The sequence below is a fragment of the Amblyraja radiata genome, chromosome 3 (genome assembly GCF_010909765.2).
Source record: "Amblyraja radiata isolate CabotCenter1 chromosome 3, sAmbRad1.1.pri, whole genome shotgun sequence".
NCBI lineage: Eukaryota > Metazoa > Chordata > Chondrichthyes > Rajiformes > Rajidae > Amblyraja > Amblyraja radiata.
The window spans coordinates 31,963,721-31,980,205 of record NC_045958.1 but is presented as its reverse complement, the minus strand read 5'-3'; the positions used below and the strand labels follow the sequence as shown (position 1 = coordinate 31,980,205).

The 16,485-nt window shown below is 40.8% G+C and overlaps 1 protein-coding gene across 3 annotated transcripts in view; it reads left to right on the top strand.

Moving 5' to 3' along the window:
• Nucleotides 1-849: 849 nt before the first annotated feature.
• aldh1a1 (aldehyde dehydrogenase 1 family member A1) overlaps nt 850-16,485 on the top strand; it is a 106,294-nt gene continuing 90,658 nt past the window's right edge. For 2 of the 3 annotated variants that reach the window (XM_033017550.1, XM_033017549.1), the window contains exon 1: nt 1,104-1,228. In XM_033017550.1, coding sequence (XP_032873441.1) covers nt 1,171-1,228 — 58 coding nt within the window. In that variant the 5' untranslated portion in view covers nt 1,104-1,170. Of the gene's footprint in view, nt 905-1,103; nt 1,229-16,485 lie in introns of those variants that run through there. The other variant, XM_033017553.1, reaches the window with a different exon arrangement.

The window sequence follows — 16,485 nt, the reverse complement described above, 5'->3', positions numbered from 1 at the left end:
CTTAATGAGGTTTCGTTAATTTACTGGAATGAAAACATATTAAGCAGCAGATGGGTAATAACGAAGGGTCTTTGGAGATTACTTTAAATTAGAAGTATCTGGGTGAGAAGAATAATTTAAAAATTACACAAGAACTGTCCTTCTTATGTTAAAACCTTCCTGTTTCCTTTTAACAAGGATATCCTTGAATCTCCAAAGGATACCATAACTAATATACTGTCATTTTTAAAAAGGTGTGTGATAACACTATTTCATTGCATTGTCATTTTGAATAACTTCTGCTATATGTGTGGATTAATGTCTTGCTCTCGTTGTTTTTAGTGTGGGGACATATTCACCTTACTTTGTGCGCTTTTCTTTCAACCATGATGTGTTTGAGATCAAGCTGATCATGAAACATGTTTAAATACTGAAAGGATGCAAACAGTGCCACATTGAAATATGTTGCAACACTTCAAAAAGTTGTTGTTTTTGTTTTGTTTCATTTTCTATTATTGTTTTACTGGGCCTCTTCACATATGTCAGCATCTAGATCTTGCTTCAAACATTTTTCACACACAATGTATATATATATATATAATTGTTATATATGTGTATGCCAATTCAATTAACCACTATATTCTTTGCCAAAAGGTGGTATACTACACAGGAATAGAGAGGTGCTAAATTGATGAAAGATTTTGCAGGATCTGTTAAAAGACAGGGTTAAATAATATTGATTTGGGGGCGACAGCGAGTCACTGGGGGCTCCTTATCAAAGACTACATCTTTACAATTACAACTTTCACCATCTTCACTGTGGAGTCAGATGCTGATTTTACTGCAAAGCTCTGGTCTCTGCAATTACCGCAGGGTAAAAATGAGTGAATTGAAGTGATGTGGAGGTGCTATCAGAAATGAAATGGTAGGCATGTCAAAATGACAATGTATATTACATGGTCAGAGGAATAAATGTACGTGTGATAGCTGCGGGTGATTTCAATAGCTATCTGCAAGTATTTTCTTAAAGTGAATCACGAGAATTGGTTTCAATTCAATGCCGATTAATTGTTTGCTCCAAGCAACCCTTTGCATGAGCCGTATGTGCAGTGAGTTTTTAGGAAGGAAACGTGTATATATAGGATCTGTGTACATGTGCTGGCTTAAAACTCCACGCAGAAAGAGCGTCAGATGTCAGCCGCAGAGGTTGAAGCCAACAGATCTAGAAATGCAATGCTTGTTTGCAGTGGTGAGGATCTTTTGACGTCTTGCTTATTATTTTTTAGCAACATCGTCATTCTTTGGTTATTGTTCTTAGCATGGACATTCCACTGGGTTATCTCTAAATTTGATATGTAAGTGTTTATTGATTTGTATACGCTGATATATGCTGAGCTACTAAATTAGGCAATCATCTCTAACACAACCCTTGGTATTTGTTCACAGAATCGCAGATTACGTTGTGTTTTAAGCTCCCAAAATGCAAAGTTAAATCATTAAGTCAAATATATATCTTAACAGCTGCATAGGATCGAACACAGAATAGCTAAGTGCACTCATGACCGAAACACTTATATTCCTGATTTGCAGTGAGAAACACTCACAAGAGCAAACAGTGAACATTTCTGCAGGAATTTACTTGTTTTTTTAAATAATCTATTAATTGTGATTTTGCACAACCAACCCTCCCTTGCCCAGGAACGCATAGACAATGGAGTGATATCGAGTCCAAATATTTAGGCTGAATAATTTTGTGAAGCTGGAGCCGAAATTAAATGGATGGAAAAAATGAGAGGTAAAAGGAATGCAACAAGTTATATGAGTGCTTTACCAAATTCTTCACCAAACCCCATGTCTTCGAAGTAAGATGATCTACAATCTAATTTCTAGATTGTAAATGTATTAATATTTTCATTTGTCTTCCTAGTTACCTTACAAACTTTACGCTCCATAGATGCTGCTGCACCCGCTGAGTTTCTCCAGCATTTTTGTGTTCCTTCGATTTTCCAGCATCTGCAGTTCCTTCTTAAAAGCTAAACCACTTATTGTGTTCCTTAGATATACACATTAATATTGTTTGATATTTGTAAATAGCTAAGGTAGTAAGGATCAGCCAAGAAGGGTCTCCGCCCGAAACGTCTACTTTCTTCTCTCCAGAGATACTGCCTGTCCCGCTTAGATACTCCATCCAGCTTTTTGTGTCCATCTTGAGTAAGCATCAGTATTCTAAATTACACGTTTAAAAAGAACACATGACTAAAGCAAAGTATTGCGAACCTCTTGAAAGAAAGTTAGCACTTCATGAACTAAACAAAAGTGCATTCCAACAGCTGGCCATCCAGCGCTTATGTCCCTCCAACCTACATTGTACCATCTGGGTCGATCGCTTGAGATAAGAATCAATCCTTGTGGTTGTGTTATGCACAAACGTGAAACTTTAAATCAGCGATTGCGTAGATACAATACAACAGATCAGTCCTCTTTGCTTTACGCTGCCTCGTGTTCCTATCCCATGGTTTGCCTTTTCGTGATTTTTCTCAAAGATCTATATTTTCACTATGTTTTTAAGTGTGGGTCGGGACTTAATATTATGCGTTTGACAGGATAGGCTGATTATTCCAGGCCCCGGGACCATCGAAAGAAAACGGTGTCAGTTAGGACGTTTTTTAAAAGGGCACAAAGTGTTGGAGTAACTCAGCGGTTCTTGGTTCTACTTCTTAGTTTAGGAATGTGTGTGCAAAGATTATTTTTAAGAAAAACAATATTATAATGTTGACAGTAAGAAATAGTGGAAGAGCGTTTGAGTTTCTGTTGGTAAAGGTGACTTCGAACACGTGTGCTTGTACACATTTAGAAGAGTTGGCGAGGTTACAAAACAAATTATTACAATAGTGGGAAACCAACGCTAAAAATGCAGCATCTGTGAAAAAAGAGTCAATGCTTCAGGACCTGAAGGTTAGAAGCATATCATAGTATGCTTGTCTGATGAAGGGAAATATTCCTCTACTATCAAAGAGATTATTCATTTATGCTACACACACGATGCTCATTGCTAAACTGAGGACATGAATCTGAAGAAGTGTTTCGACCCGAAGCGTCACCTATTCCTTTCCTCCAGAGATGCTGCTTGACCCGCTGAGTTACTCCAGCATTTTGTGTCTATCTTCGTTGGCAAACAATTTAATACAAAAACTAAAGCACCCATTTTTGCTAAAATTATTTGTTCCCGGTGACTTGGAAAAATCGTCTATTATGGCATTAGCTATCAAGTGAAACATCATAACATCTAAATCGGTGTTAGGCTCTGTACGAACTTCATAAGCATATATACATGGCGTTTACACTAAAAATGGTTTGCTGGTCTACTGAACTACTCAGAGGGGAAATATCCCTCAAGTAGGAAGGTGGTTACTTTATTATCGTTTGAAAAGGATGTCGTCTATTATATAATCGTTGCTGCAATTTCGGAGTGATATTTAGTTTTTGTATTCGAGTCTCCATAATCTAACACCACGATCATTCAAGGTACCGATTTTGAAATACTGAAATAATGAATAGAGTTTTCTTATAGAACTACGGTTGACATAATACAAACTGTAAAGACGTTTCAATTCTTAAATATTCCTTCATTACCCTTGGGGGTTTTTTCAATTCCAATAAATATGATAATAAATGATACCTTCTTGTTTCCTATCCTTTCAGTCGACTACTAAATATTCAGAATCCACATCAAATATGAGCTGTAGAAAGACATAACGAAGGCTTACACTGATACTGAAATAAAAGGTCATGCTTAAAATAAATGATATGGATGCCTTTATTTTTCGTTCTACTATCTAAACCACCAATTATTAATTGGAATTGCCTGAGATCATTGAACAAAATCATGTACGTTTTAATATTAGGCAATCTGTCTTGCAAGCGTAATAATGTTTTAACTGAGAAATTTGATGTGCTGTAATTAAACTACTTGAACCAAATGTTCAATACTTGCTCCAATTTAACGGCGAGTGTGTGCTCTCAGGCGCATTGAATTATCCACACGTTGTAAGATTCCGCAACTTTGTGCGTTTTTTGGACCATTTTTTTTAACGTATTACCCTGGTGAGTGCATTTGTAAATCTCGTCATTTTCTAATATGGCGGAAAGTTACGACAAACTTTTGTCATCAGATCTAAAAGTGTAGAGGTATCTCCAAGTGGAACCTTCGCTGTTAGATGAAACAAATGTCTGTGTGACATTGATCGGAGCAAGGGACGGGTTCTGCTTTATACGCAGAACAATGGTGCTCAATATATAAATGTTTGCATACCAAATAGCTACCGAATATAAAATGTGGCTATTACAGGATTTTTTTCATATTTTAACGAGATTGAAAGAATATGTACGGTGTCATTGTGTGTCGATTATCAAATCTAACATTTAATGGGATTGCTATTTATTCCCTATTTTCACATTGATGTCCACTAAGTAAATTTCGTCCTCTGTAGGCTAATTGATGCACCTTTATTCTATAGACGTTAGTGGTTACATTCCCAGATATTAAAAAGCGAACACTTGGGTGTTATGTACCAGATCAAGGGGCCACGTTGGCCTAACCCGGCTTGCCGTTACCCAACAGGACAGAACGGAGTGCTGATATTACCATCAGATGCCTCAGTAATGTTGTCCTCCATTGACTTCAATGACGAGAAATATCAACTGGTGTATAATGACTGCAACCATCCCATCACACAAGAAACAATAGTAGGAATAGACCTTGGGGCCCTTTGTTCCTGCGCTGCTGTTTGATAAGATTATGGCTGGAATTTTACCGGAGAGCAATTTCTCTGCACTAACCCTGGTTTCCTAAACATCTGCATATTCCCATCTCAGAATTGAGCTTCCTTTGCCCTCTTAGGAGATTGATGAACAGATTCATTGCCTGCTGGCTGAGGACATTTCCTCTCATCTTTCTCCTGTATGGTTTGACGTTTTTTTCTGATATTGTGAATCTTGATTCTGGACAGCTCAGTCAAAAGGAACATGATCCCTGTTCTATCCTATCAAGCCACTTAAAGAATGTTATACATTTTAAATTGTATTATGACTCCTAACCTTAAAAGCATTGGCCTAATCTACCTAACCACTCCTCACACTGTAAATTTGGCATCAATCAAGTGAAACTTCACTGCACTATAAAAGTAAAATGTTGGAGGAACTCAACAGGTCAGGCAGCATCTGTGCAGGGAATGGGTAGATGGCATACCTGCTCAGAGCCTTTTTCCAGGAACTATTTTTCCTCTATCACAAGTATAGTATCTCCTTGATAGTGAGATTAGACCACTACACAATATTTGATAGCACTCACCAGCACCTAAACAAATGCAGAAAGTTGTCATTACTCTTGTGCAAGTTGCCTTGCAAGAAAGGGCCATATGCTACTTGGCTTCCTAAGTGTTCAGTTCAGTTTAATTTATTACCATGTGTACTGAGGTACAGTGAAAATCTTTTTGTTGCGTGCTAACCAGTCAGCAGAAAGACAATACATGATTACACTCAATCCATTTATGGTGTGTAGATACATGATAAGATAATAACATTTAGTGCAAGATAAAGCCAGTAAAATCCAGTCAAGGATAGTAGTAAAAAAGGAAGATAGTAGTTCAGCATTGCTCTCTGGTTGTGGTAGGATGTCATTATTATTGACTTCCTATCTCCCTCGCCCTAAACTCATCTCTGGAACACTTAAACACCAAAGATTCCTACATTAGATGCCTATTTATTGACTTTAAAGTTAGGAGATTCCTTCAAAATGCAGTCATAAAGAGCATTCAGTTTTGTCTTCTTACCATTTTTTAATGCTCTGACTCTAATTCGACAAGCAGTCGTACTTGCACTCAATGTTTCTTCCTGTCAGGCTCTAGCCATTGTTAACTATTTTTCTATCATATTCTGTCATGTTGTCCTTTCTCTGGAATGTTCTAACTTGGTCCTTATTAAAGTTTATCAGTTTAAAATCTGGTCATCCTATTTGCTGGGACACTCATCTTAGTGTAATATGTAACATTACTTGGAATGCAACAATTTCCACCTTCCCTGTTACCGATCCCAATGATTGCCCCAGGAATTGAAATCCATTTCTCCCACACCATTCTTTGAGTCACATATTAAATTATTTGATGCTAAACCAATTTGCACATAGCTTATGAAATAATCCAGCGGCTATTATTTTTGTTCTTTGGTTCTAGCTGCTTATATTTCTATGCCTAGCTGCTTGTATTCCTTCAGCTGAACAGAATATCCTTTGTCCCAGAGACATCAATTGTATCAAATTAGAGCACAAACTATATCACCCCCCCCCTCCTTATTCTGTGTTCCTCTCCTGGCCTGAGTAATGTCCAAAACCCTGATAACAGGCAGGCAACATGGACTTCTGGACTCATGCTTCATGCCTCAGAGATCACTATCTATCTCCTTTCATATTCCTGCTGTATTCCCGAAGTTAATTGACCATGTGTACAAATCGTTTAACAGTCAGTTTGCTTATGGGGTTAGGGAGAATGGGGTTAGGAAAGAGAGATAGATCAGCCATGATTGAATGGTGGAGTAGACTTGATGAGCCGAATGGCCTAATTCTGCTCGTATCACTTATGATCTTATGACTTATGATCTTATCAGCATAAGATGCAAGAACCATATATCTGTTGATAAAGTATAAAGATTGAAACTCCTGCACTATTATCTGGATCTGCATATTCACAGCCCTCACATTTCACTGACCATTTCCAAAGTTTTTAATCAAAGATATGTGACTGCCTCATGAAGCAAATATATCCCCCTCTCTGATACATTGCCGTGTCTGAATCCCAGATTCAAGCTCATCAACTCTGAGCCAATGTTACTCAAGCTGCAAGCGTTAATTGCAAATGTGATTGCAGAAAACGTCAACTGTTTCCATCAAACATGACCAGCCACAACAAGTCATTATGTCTGCCTTAAAATATTCATTTAAGTTAGTTAATTATTTACATTTGTCACCATCACTCTATTCCTACCAAGGTTCCTTATGCCCCTGTCCCACTTAGGAAACCTAAAAGGAAACCTCTGGAAACTTTGCGCCCCACCCAAGGTTTCCGTGCAGTTCCCGGAGGTTCCCGGAGGTTATTATCAGTCTCCCTACCTGCTTCCACTACCTGCAACCTCTGGCAACCTCCTGCAACCTCCGGGAACTGCACGGAAACCTTGGGTGGGGCGCAAAGTCTCCAGGGGTTTCCGTTCAGGTTTCCTAAGTGGGACAGGGGCATAATGTGCCAAAAACCAATGTAAAAACTGTGCTAAAGACATGCTTCTAGTTCTGACGAGATGGGTTGGCTTAGAATTGTGTACATGACTTTTGTGTCCTAATCAATCATAAAATTGTTAGACTTTACTTTAGACTTTAGAGATAGAGCGTGGAAAACAAGCCCTTCGGCCCACCGGTTACACGCTGGCCAGCGATCACACTGTACACTAACACTATCTTACACACAAGGAACAATTTACAATTTACAGAAGCCAATTAACCAACAAACCTGGACTTCTTTGGGAGGAAACCGGAGCACCCGGAGAAAACCCATGCAGATCACAGGGAGAACATACAAACTCTGTATAGACAGCACCCAGAGACAGGATCGAACCCTGCTCTCTGGCACTGTAAGGCAACAACTCTACTGCTGGGCCACTGTGCCACCCCCTTGCACTATTATGCTACTCCCTAAAATAATTTATTGCAAACGCAGCCCCCACCAATCCCTCCCTCAATGTATTTTGTACTGAGTGGGACTTGAATACGCCTTCTGCAGGTTACAGGTTATGTGCCCAATTCACCACCACTACATGACCCTGTAGCATGACTAACATCATTCCAGTATTCATGCCAGCTTACCATGCCTCAACTGCAGTGACCATGATAGATTCCATGTTCAGTGATGGAGCTGAGGTCATGAGATTGTTAAAATAATTTTAGTCATTAACAGTATGACCTTGCCGGAGATTGGTTGTTTTCCGGATCCCTGGTCGCTCTGTGGCCTAACATCGTGGAGCTGGAGGCCTTGCTCGGGACTGACTTTGAGCCTGACCGCGGGGATGTGGACTTATCATCGGGGCCGATCCCTTGCCTGGGATCGACGCTCCAACCCGCGGCTTGTGGATTTCACCATCGAGGAGCTCGCAGTCTCGGGTTGAGACCGACGTCGGGAAGCTCGAAAAGCCGCACGACGTTCGACTAGCCCTGACCCGGGGTAGATTGCCCGGCGCGGGGAAGCTGAGATTTCACCCCGGTGCAGGAGCTTGATCGCCCCGACGAGGAAGGCCCGTCGCCGGCTACGGGAGTAAGATCGTCCCGTCAACGGAAGGTTAGAGGCCCCCGACCGCTGGAGGACAAAGAAGGGAGAGATTGAACTTTTTTTTGCTTTCCATCACTGTGAGGAATGCGGAGGAGTCACTGCGGTGGATGTTCATGTTAAAATGTATTTTGTGTGTTCTGTTGCTTTTTATTGGTATGACTGTAAGGCAAATGAAATTCCTCATATGTTGCAAAACATACTTGGCTAATAAAGTATGATTATGATTATGAATATGATGATGACAACTAATGCACTCTGCTGGCTAGTTATTATTTTCTATCTTCTCTCTCAGGGAAATTACATCATACTACATCATAATACAATGTTATTAATAATATAGGTTTAAATAAATTAACCTGGTGTGATTCTAATCTCAAATTTGGGGGAATTAAATTGCAAATGGTACAACCTAATACACAAGAGAATACAATAAATCCTCGATGTATAAATATTCCAATTATGAATTTTCACTATAATTCAATTTTTGGGATGCCTGTCTCCAATTTATGCCGTTATTTTTCCATGATAATAATTAGAGCACCGCACCATCCCGCTGCATATTGTTGTCAAATATCCATATGTATTTTGCCAGAATTTCTCCACATTAACCATATAACCATATAACCATATAACAATTACAGCATGGAAACAGGCCATCTCGACCCTTCTAGTCCGTGCCGAACCCGTTCATTCAATGTTTTTTCCAGAAACGGCTAAAATCTATTTCTTCTTGCAGTTGTACTTTCATAGCATCTTTCTATGAAAAATGTAGAGAATCTCAATTTTAAATCTCAGTGATTGTGAAGTAAATTTATTTCAGAACAAAATATTGTCCTTTAGTCTTCCATACAGGTTATATGATCAAAATATAGACTTCATGTGAAGTTAAGTAAGAGGACACCTGAATCAAGCCAATTTTGAAAGAAAGATTCCCATAGCCTTTTTAATTTTAGGGGATTTAGGAGGTTCCAAAGCACTATGCAAAACTTATTGAGTACAATCATGGCAATATTCTAGGATAGACAGCAACAGCCCATTTTTGTGTGGAGCAGCCAATTTCCAGCAGGGAAACAGTCCCTTCAGCTCTTTCTGACCGTCGAACAATAGTTCTATGTTATTCCAGTTTCTCATCTACTCCCTATAAATTAGACGCAATGTTGCAGAGATTAATTAACCAACAAACCCTTTGAACTGTGGGAGGAAACTGGAGCACCCAGAGGAAGGGAGAATGTGCAAACTCCACATAGACAGCACCCGAGGTCAGGATTGAACCCGGGTCTCTGGCGCTGTGATGCAGTAGCTCTACCAGCAATTGCCATTGTGTCACAATGGGCACACAACAAAGCATTGGCTACTCTGTTGTTATTGAAATTGATCGGAAGATAAATATTGGCCAGAACTCAAAGTGATGACTGTCCCATCTATAAAATGGTACTGAATGATTTATTGTTCCCATCATAAAGGGAAGGCATGAAATTACTTTAATGATGCATCAGAAAGGGAGTGCTTCTGACATTGCAGCATTTCTCCAGCATTGCATGAGAATGTCAATCTAGCTTTCACGCTCCCTGAACTGGGTTTGTAGCTGCAAACATCTTATTTGCAACACTGAGCCATGATCAGGCAAACACAATTCATAATTCAGCTTCTGTTTGACATCAAAGCTTTCACAACACCCTTTGAGTTCAGCTGTCCTTCAATAACTGGAATTATAGAACAGTTAGCCTGACATCGCTGGTGGGGAAGATGCTGGAGTCAATTATAAAAGATGAAATAGCGGCACATTTGAATAGCAGTAACAGGATCGGTCCCAGTCAGCATGGATATACGAAGAAGAAATCATGCTTGACTAATCTTCTGGAAGTTTGGAGGCTGGTTCTCTGGAAACTTTCAAGAGAGAGCTAGAGAGGGCTCTTGAAGATAGCGGAGTCAGGGGATATGGGGAGAAGGCAGGAATGTGGTACTGATTGTGGATGATCAGCCATGATCACATTGAATGACGGTGCTGGCTTGAAGGGCCGTGTGGGCTACTCCTGCACCTATTGTCTATTATCTTGCACAGGTTGGGTGAGTTGGCAGATGCATGGCAGATGCAATTTAATGTGGCTAAATGTGAGGTTATCCACTTTGGTAGCAAAAACAGGAAGGAAGATTATTATCTAAATGGTGTCAAGTTGGGAAAAGGGGAAGTACAACAGGATCTGGGGGTCCTTGTTCATCAATCAATGAAAGTAAGCATGCAGGTACAGCAGGCAGTGAAGAAAGCGAATGGCATGTTGGCCTTCATAAGAAGAGGAGTTGAGTATAGGAGCAAAGAGGTCCTTCTGCAGTTGTACAGGGCCGTAGTGAGACCACACCTGGAGTATTGTGTGCAGTTTTGGTCTCCAAATTTGAGGAAGAACATACTTGCTATTGAGGGAGTGCAGCATAGGTTCACGAGGTTAATTCCCGGGATGGCGGGACTATCATAAGTTATAGAATGGAGCGGCTGGGCCTGTATACTGGAATCTAGAAGGATGAGAGGAGATCTCAAGTGTTCAAGTGAGTTTATTGTCATGTGTCCCTGTATAGGACAATGAAATTCTTGCTTTGCTTAAGCACACAGAAAATAGTAGGCATTTACTACAAAACAGATAAATGTGTCCATATACCATGATATAAATATATACACACATGAATAAATAAACTGATAAAGTGCAAATAGCAGAAAGTGGTTATTAATAATCAGAGTTTTGTCCGAGCCAGGTTTAAAAGCCTGATGGCTGTGGGGAAGTAGCTATTCCTGAACCTGGTTGTTGCAGTCTTCAGGCTCCTGTACCTTCTACCTGAAGGTAGCAGGGAGATGAGTGTGTGGCCAGGATGGTGTGGGTCTTTTATGATACTGCCAGCCTTTTTGAGGCAGCGACTACGATAAATCCCCTCGATGGAAGAAAGGTCAGAGCCGATGATGGACTGGGCAGTGTTTACTACTTTTTGTAGTCTTTTCCTCTCCAGGGCGCTCAAATTGCCGAACCAAGCCACGATGCAACCGGTCAGCATGCTCTCTACTGTGCACCTGTAGAAGTTAGAGAGAGTCTTCCTTGACAAACCGACTCTCCGTAATCTTCTCAGGAAGTAGAGGCGCTGAGGAGCTTTTTTGATGATTGCGTTAGTGTTCTCGGACCAGGAAAGATCTTCAGAGATGTGCACGCCCAGGAATTTGAAGTTCTTGACCCTTTCAACCATCGACCCGTTGATATAAATGGGGCTGTGGATCCCCCTCCTACTCCTTCCAAAGTCCACAATCAGTTCCTTGGTTTTGCTGGTGTTGAGGGCCAGGTTATTGCGCTGGCACCATATGGACAGTTGCTCGATCTCTCTTCTGTACTCTGACTCATCCCCATCAGTGATACGTCCCACAACAGTGGTGTCGTCAGCGAACTTGATGATGGAGTTCGCACTGTGGTTGGCTACGCAGTCATGGGTATAGAGTGAGTACAGCAGGGGGCTGAGCATGCAGCCTTGAGGTGCTCAGCCCTCAAGGGGATCTTATTGAAACATATAAGATTATTAAAGGATTGGACACAGTAGAGATAGGAAACATGTTTCCGATGTTGGGGGTATCCAGAACCAGGGAATTAACCTTGTGAACCTACGCTGCACTCCCTCAGAGGCAAAGTGAATAACCTCACATTTATTCACATATTGAAAAAAGGGAGCGACTGAGTTTGGATACACTGGAATTTAGAAGGATGAGAAGAGATCTTACACAATAGACAATAGACAAGAGTCACTCTGCATTCTCATAGCATCCTCCTCACAGTTCACATTGCCACCCAGCTTTGTATCATCTGCAAATTTTCTAATGTTACTTGTAATCCCTTCATCTAAATCATTAATATATATTGTAAATAGCTGCGGTCCCAGCACCGAGCCTTGCGGTACCCCACTAGTCACTGCCTGCCAGTCTGAAAGGGACCCGTTAATCCCTACTATTTATTTCCTGTTGGCCAACCAATTTTATATACATGTCAGCACTCTACCCCCCATACCATGTGCCCTAATTTTGCCCACTAATCTCCTATGTGGGAGCTTATCAAATGCTTTCTGAAAGTCCAGGTACATTACATCCACTGGCTCTCCCTTGTCCATTTTCCTAGTTACATCCTCTAAAAATTCCAGAAGATTAGTCAAACATGATTTCCGCTTCGTAAATCCATGCTGACTTGGATCGATCCTGTTACTGCTATCCAAATGTGCCACGATTTCATCTTTTATAATTGACTCCAGCATCTTCCCCACCACCGAGGTCAGGCTAACTGGTCTATTATTCCCTGTTTTCTCTCTCCCGTCTTTCTTAAAAAGTGGGATAATATTAGCTACCCTCCAATCCACAGGAATTGATCCTGAATCTATAGAACATTGGGAAATGATCACCAATGCGTCCACAATTTCTAGAGCCACCTCCTTAAGAAACCCTGGGTGGCAGACCATCTGGCCCTGGGGATTTATCAGTCTTCAGTCCCTTCAGTCTACCCAACACTATTTCCTGCCTAATTTGGATTTCCTTCAGCTCCTCTGTCACCCCAGATCCTCTGGCTAGTACTTCCGGAAGATTGTTTGTGTCCTCATTAGTGAAGACAGATCCAAAGTACCTGTTAAACTCATCTGTCATTTCCTTGTTCCCCATAATAAATTCACCCTTTTCAGTCTTCAAGGGTCCAACTTTGGTCTTCACTAATTTTTTCCTTTATTATTCTCCTTTATATTCTTGGCTAGCTTACCTTTGTACCTCATCTTTTCTCCCCATATTGCCTTTTTAGTTATCTTCTGTAGCTCTTTAAACATTACCCAATTCATATATTGAATCATATAAAATTATTAAGGGATTGGACACGCTAGAGGCAGGAAACATGTTCCCAATGTTGGGGGAGTCCAGAACCAGGGGCCACAGTTTAAGCATAAGGGGTAGACCATTTTGAACGGAGATGAGGAAAAACATTTTCACCCAGAGAGTTGTGAATCTAGGGAATTCTCTGCCTCAGAGGCAATGGAGGCCGATTCACTGGATGCATTCAAGAGAGAGTTAGATAGAGCTCTTAAAGATAGTGGAGTCAAGGGATATGGGGAGAAGGCAGGAACGGAGTACTGATTGTGGATGATCAGCCATGATCACAGTGAATGGCGGTGCTGGCTCGAAGGGCCGAATGGCCTACTCCTGCACGTATTGTCTATTCCTCTATTGTCTAATAAAGTCATGGCTGATCTTCTGCTTCATGTCTATGTTCTCACCTGATCTTCAAGCCTCTTGCCTCTAAAAGTCCAAAAATATGCTGATCTCAACCTTAATTGTATTCCACTACTGGTCATTCGGAAATTTTCCAAGTTATGCAATGATTGAGTAAAGAAATGTCTCACCATCTAAATGGTTAACCTCTTAATCTGAAATCTCAATCCTTAGGATATACTGTAGTTTTACAGTAAGTATCTCATCAATAATGTACATTTCTCATTGAATGTACATTGAGAAATTTAATGTACATTGTACAGTATCTCATTTAATGTACATATTAATTAGTTCGTCTCTCATTCGTTATGTCAAAGAGGATTCTCTTGAACTTCTGCAGGTGTACAGTTTAAAGCATATTGACCGTTTGCATTATGGTCTGGTTCGGCAAATTGAACGTCCAGGAGTGGGAAAGACTGCAAAAAGTTGTGAACACTGCCCAGTCCATCACTGACCTTCCAACCATCAAAGGGATTTATCAGAGTGGCTGCCTCAAAAAGGCAGCCCACATCATCAGACCCACTCCATCCTGGCCACACACTCATCTCACCACTGCCATCGGGAAGAAGGTACAGGAGCGTGAGAACTGTAACGTCCAGGTTCAGGAACAGCTTCTTCCCAACAGCCATCAGGCTATTGAAGACTACAATCTCAAATAAGATTTGAACTACTATAGACTTATTATTATTATTATTATTATTATTATTATTATTATTATTATTATTATTATTATTATTATTATTGCACTACTATTGTTTGTTTTTTGAGTATGTGTGTATGTGTATATATATATATGTGTGTGTGTGTGTGTGTGTGTGTGTGTGTGTGTGTACTTGTGAGTATGTGTATATATACACACTGAACACCCCTTGCGTCCGTATGGCATTAACATTGAATTCTCCCAGTTTTGCTAGCCTTTGCTGTCTCCTCCCCTTCCTTAACCCTCTAGCTGTCTCCTCCCACCCTCCCATCCGCCCGCCCTCGGGCTCCTCCTCCTCCTCCCCTTATCCTTCTTTCTCCCCCCCCCCCCCCCCCCCCCACCCCCCATCAGTCTGAAGAAGGGTTTCGGCCCGAAACGTCGCCTATTTCATTCGCTCCATAGATGCTGCTGCACCCGCTGATTTTCCCCAGCAATTTTGTGTACCCCCTACACACTGAACCTGTTGTTTCGCTCTCGTTTATCATATTGTTTACAGTGCACTATGTTTACATATTCTGTTGTGCTGCAGCAAGTAAGAATTTAATTGTTCTATCAGGGACATATGACTATTGACTCTTGATTCTCCTAATCTCTCCTCATATGGCATCCAAGATTTCAATCCAATACATCAACAAGGAGAAGATAGACACAAAATGCTGGAGTAACTCAATGGGACAGGCAGCATCTCTGGAGGGAAGGAATGGGTGATGTTTCCCTATTCCTTCCAAAATGCTACCCATTCCTTCTCGCCAGAGATTCTGCCTGTCCCACTGAGTTATTCCAGCATTTTGTGTCTATCTTCGGAGTAAACCAGCATCTGCAGTTCATTCCTACACAAATCAGCAAGGTGTCTCTTCTATGCCAAATACCTGACATACCATACAGAGAACAACAGTGCATGAAATGTTCCAGGTGTTATTTCACAAAGTTTTATTAGCTTCAGTGAAGTACTACTGCATTTTTCATAAAATGTTAATAGACAATAGACAATAGGTGCAGGAGTAGGCCATTCGGCCCTTCAAGCCAGCACCGCCATTCAATGTGATCATGGCTGATCATCCCCAATCAGTACCCCATTCCTGCCTTCTCCCCATATCCCCTGACTCTGCTATTTTTAAGAGCCCTATCTAGCTCTCTCTTGAAAGCATCCAGCGAACCCGCCTTCACCGCCCTCTGAGGCAGAGAATTCCACAGACTCACCACTCTCTGGCATACTCCATTTGTATTTCTAAATGCTGCACACATTAATTTTGTGTTTCACGAACTATGAAGTCTTCTGCACACTAAACGTTTCTAGCATCATCATTTAACCATTATTCTGTTTTATTGACCTTCTCTAATTGCCCTTCTTAGACCATTGCAGTCTTTTTGGAGAAGATACCTTTACAATGTGTTTGGGGAGGCAATTCCAAAATGTAAGCTTTAAATTTTTAAGAAGGAACTGCAGATGCTGGAAAATCGAAGGTACCCAAAAATGCTGGAGAAACTCAGCGGGTGCAGCAGCATCTATGGAGCAAAGGAAATAGGCAAAGTTTCGGGCCGAAACGTTGAAGAAGGGTTTCGGCCCGAAACGTCACCTATTTCCTTTGCTCCATAGATGCTGCTGCACCCGCTGAGTTTCTCCAGCATTTTTGTGTACCTGTAAGCTTTAAATGTACTTTCAAACAGAATAGCATGTGATTCACAGGGCAACATATGTACATTCCCCTACTCTGGGCAAGATATAAAGTCAAGTCAAGTTTATTCGTCACATACATATACGAGATGTGCAGTGAAATGAAAAGTGGCAATGCTTGCGGATTGTACAAAAAAAACTACAAAACAGAATGGAACAGAATAGTAAGATTAAACGAGAACTTACCAGTTTGAAGTTTGATCTGTATTTTATGAGGAGTTACGATGAGGGATTACGTGAAGAGCCCGCTCAGCACGCATGCGCGGCATACTTCAAAGCAGCGGTGTGGAATCACAGATAGACACAGTTATTGAAATAAACATAGTAAAGAAAAGGAGACATCAGTTATCAGTTTGACCCATATTATTGAGGGTGGGAGCGGAGGGCACGTAATCCCTCATCGTAACTCCTCATAAAATACAGATCAAACATCAAACTGGTAAGTTCTCGTTTAATCTTACTATTTTACTTCGGAGTCACGTGAGTGACTACGTGAAGA